This window comes from Perognathus longimembris, chromosome 28, assembly GCF_023159225.1.
Source record: "Perognathus longimembris pacificus isolate PPM17 chromosome 28, ASM2315922v1, whole genome shotgun sequence".
NCBI lineage: Eukaryota > Metazoa > Chordata > Mammalia > Rodentia > Heteromyidae > Perognathus > Perognathus longimembris.
Genome location: NC_063188.1, coordinates 93,978,773 through 93,982,099, shown reverse-complemented (window position 1 = coordinate 93,982,099; position 3,327 = coordinate 93,978,773). Strand labels below are relative to the sequence as shown.

General features: G+C 52.2%; 1 protein-coding gene across 1 annotated transcript; it reads right to left on the bottom strand.

The window, feature by feature from the left end:
* Window positions 1-394: 394 nt before the first annotated feature.
* Window positions 395-2,879, bottom strand: Nr0b1 (nuclear receptor subfamily 0 group B member 1). Its single transcript, XM_048336632.1, has 2 exons — window positions 1,706-2,879; window positions 395-745 (listed from the first exon to the last, which is right to left on the bottom strand). The coding sequence occupies exons 1-2, from the start codon at window positions 2,877-2,879 to the stop codon at window positions 501-503; spliced, it is 1,419 nt and encodes a 472-aa protein (XP_048192589.1). The 3' UTR covers window positions 395-500.
* Between the last annotated feature and the right edge of the window lie 448 nt (window positions 2,880-3,327).

The window sequence follows — 3,327 nt, the reverse complement described above, 5'->3', positions numbered from 1 at the left end:
ACATAGCTCTCTGTATACAGATTGCTTCTTGATTCCAAGCAGGTGCAAAGCCAGCTTATAGAAATCACTGGCATTTTGTATCAGTTATTGCAGACTTTTTATTATGTTGGTTGGGTTCTTAATACAATTTTTAATCTTACTTAAACCCCAATGAAACTTCTTTCAATCAAGTTAGTGGTTAGCATCTTAAATTTTATTAAAACTTAGTATTACAAATTTTATTTGAGCAAGTTCAGTGGAGAGACATTATGAAAATAGCTTATTGGCATAGGACCCTGCTAGTTTGCTAAAGATGTACAGAGGTATGTTAACTGTTGGCAAAGTTTACCAACCGTATGGAAACAGAGGATTTTAAACTGTCAGTAACTAAAGTCTTGAGTACAAATATACTATGCATGTAAAAATAACAAGTTAAGTTTAATTTTGCAACATTCTACATTCTTTTGCCTACAGCTTGCTCTCTATCCCAGCCTACTGCCCATGTGGAGCCCCACATGCCTTCACAAATTTGCACAGAGCATTTCCAGCATCATATCATCCATGCTGACTGTGCCAATAATGGGCCTGAAGAACAGTTCAACAATGACATCAGCATTGATGAATTTCAGCAGGTAAAGGGCACTATTCAGGTCGACGTATCTGCCCTGGTAGTCTCTCTGCGTCGACTTGATGTGCTCACTGAGGATCTGCTGAGTTCTCCACTGAAGGCCTTGAATGTACTTCACGCACTGCAGGCCTGGCAGATCTGGAGGAAGAAAGATCCCTTTGTCATAAACAGTTCACCATAGAGACCTTTGCTACCTTATATTTGATATATACAAGACACGTGATATATAGGATATATCATACATATGTATCATATAGATATATGGTGCATCATAGATATGTCACAGCACAGTAGTCATTTTTTTTTATATAACGTCACATGGGACTTGATGGAACACTGTAACATGGGGCGGGGAAAGGTGCTGCATTGATTAAGGAGTCCCTAAGGAATCTTCGGGTTAAAAAGTACAGTGCTCCTGCTTTTCCTCCCCATAAGTCTTTTTCCTGCCACTTCGCAGGAATTACAGGTGGGAGAATCCAGATGCTTAAGGCCATACCAATGACCAATGCCAAGCAGATCAGTGAAACTGGAGATACTCTATGGGGGTCTTTACCACCTGTTTCCTTCCTTGCCAAACTTAGTAGATAGAGTTGTACCAAGGCAAGTGCTCTTGTAATTTTCAGAATGGAATTTGCGAAAGCGACACTATGCTACTAGATTTAGAAGAAAGCTTGATTCAAGTCCCTGTTCGGGCGCCAAAAAGTAAAAAATAAAATAAAGAAAACTAGAAAAAAGAGAAATAGTTGTATCTCATGAAGGCAGAAACTTCTGTAAGAGAAATATGTAAAAAGCCAAGTAAAATCTCAAGGACCGCCCCCTCTCTTCCCACCCACCCGTGCTCCTCTCCTCCCCCTCCCCCACTCCTTGCACTCCTTCTCCACCCCACCCCCCTCAGCCCTCATCCTCATGATGTTTCTGGCAGCAGTTCACTCACCAAGAATGGTTCCCAACCCCCCTCCCCCAAGTCTCAGGTCTCAGTGGAGATTTGCAAAGGCACCCCAACGCCCAGGAAAACTCCTGAGTGCCTTTGCCCCCAAGTAGACATCACCCACTGCTAGTCAGAGCTGGGGAAAGCTGACACCAAGTCAGCGCCCTTACCTGGGTTAAATAGGATGGTCCCCTTGAGGTAAGCATACTCCTTGGTACTGATATTCATACTCCAGCACTTGATGAGGAAATTCTTCATGGCTTGGACGGTGGTGGCCCAAGGCAATTGCACAATCTCAGGTGGCGGCGCCGAACGTGGCTGCCCTGCGGGCAGGGGCGGTGGCTCCTGGCCCTGGGTCTCCTGCCCCCTGGTGGTGAAGATTCTCTGCAGCACGCTGGGCTCGGAGATCTCGATGGTCTCGAAGTGTACGCGATCCTGGGCGAGCTCGAGCATGAGCAGGGGCGCCCAACAGCTGCGCGCCAGCACCAGCTGCTGATCCAGGGGGAGCACCTGGAAGCAGGGCAGATACTTGACGAAGCGCAGCGTCTTCAACAGGCCCGCGGCGGCGGCTTCCCACACCACCTGTGGACTCTTCAGAGACACCAGCCGTGGCGAGCCACACGAGGTGTCCCACCAGGCAGGCGCGGGCTGCAACTCCAGAGCCGCTTTGGGTTGATTGGCGCTCCCAGCCTTACCGAAGCTGCTGCTGCCCTGCTGGGGGGTGTCTTCACTGCCAAAGTGGCTGCGGTACAGGACCGTCATGGCCTGGCCACCTTGCAGCCCCACTCTACCTCTCAGATTCTGCGCGCAGTAGGAGAGCTGCCACCACGCGCCTCTGGCTCCGGCTTCGGACCCTTCGGGAGCCACGTGCGATTGCTTGGCGCTCGTCAGCAAGCTGTATAAGATGCTGCCCTGCCTGGGGTGTTCTTCCCCACAAAAGCAGCAGCGGTACAGGAGCGCCGTGGGCCGCCCCATCTGCGGACCCTGTCTGCCCACCTGGGGATCAGAACCGCAAGCGCAGCCCCAGCACGGAACTCCCATCCGCGTCTTGGGCGCCTCGGGAGCCCCGTGCGTTGGCTTGGAGCTGGTCAGCATGTTGTAGAGGATGCTGCCCTGGCGAGCGTGGTTCTCCCCGCAAAAGCAGCAGCGGTACAGGAGCGACATGGTCCGCCCCATCTGCGGACCCTCTCTGCCCACCTGGGGCTCAGCACCGCAAGCGCAGCCCCAGCACTGAGCTCCCATCCGCGCCTTGGGCGCCTCCGGAGCCGCGGCGTGCGTTTGCTTCGCGCTCATCAGCATATTGTAGAGAATGCTGCCCTGCCATGGGTGGTCCTCCTCCGCCATGGCCCGCGGCTTCCAGAGCCCGTTCTGCCCAGTGGCCGCCGCCTGGGACTTATTTATACTGAGCACGCACGCAAGCGCGTCCGCCTCCTCCCCGCCCGGGCAAGGGCGCAGAAGGGGGCGCGGCGTTGCGCTTCGCTGTGTTCGCCCAAGACCTAGGAGGTTCAAAAGGGCAAGATAACTCCTTAGAAGCTGGAAAATGAAGAGGAGCGTTGGCGTGGGAGCTCCTGGGAACTTCCTGACTAACTCCCTTTGCCCCTGCCCCCTTCCCTCTGGAGGAAGGGAGCCCGGAGCCCAGCCCGGAACAGGGAGTTGGGGGGTTCCAGCTCTTCCCATGAAATCCTGCTATCTAGTTTGTTCCCTTTATTGGGGGAAAGCGCGGGAAGCCTGAAGGGAGAAATATCTCTTTCTGGGTTGTTTTTGTAAACTTTCATAAAATGCTCACACTTCG

Coding starts and splice junctions, on each gene's coding strand:
- Nr0b1 (XM_048336632.1), bottom strand. CDS start 2,879: ATGGCGGAGGAGGACCACCCATGGCAGGGCAGCATTCTCTACAATATG. Junction 746..1,705: donor GACCATCCTATTTAACCCAG/GTAAGGGCGCTG, acceptor TTCTTCCTCCAG/ATCTGCCAGGCCTGCAGTGC.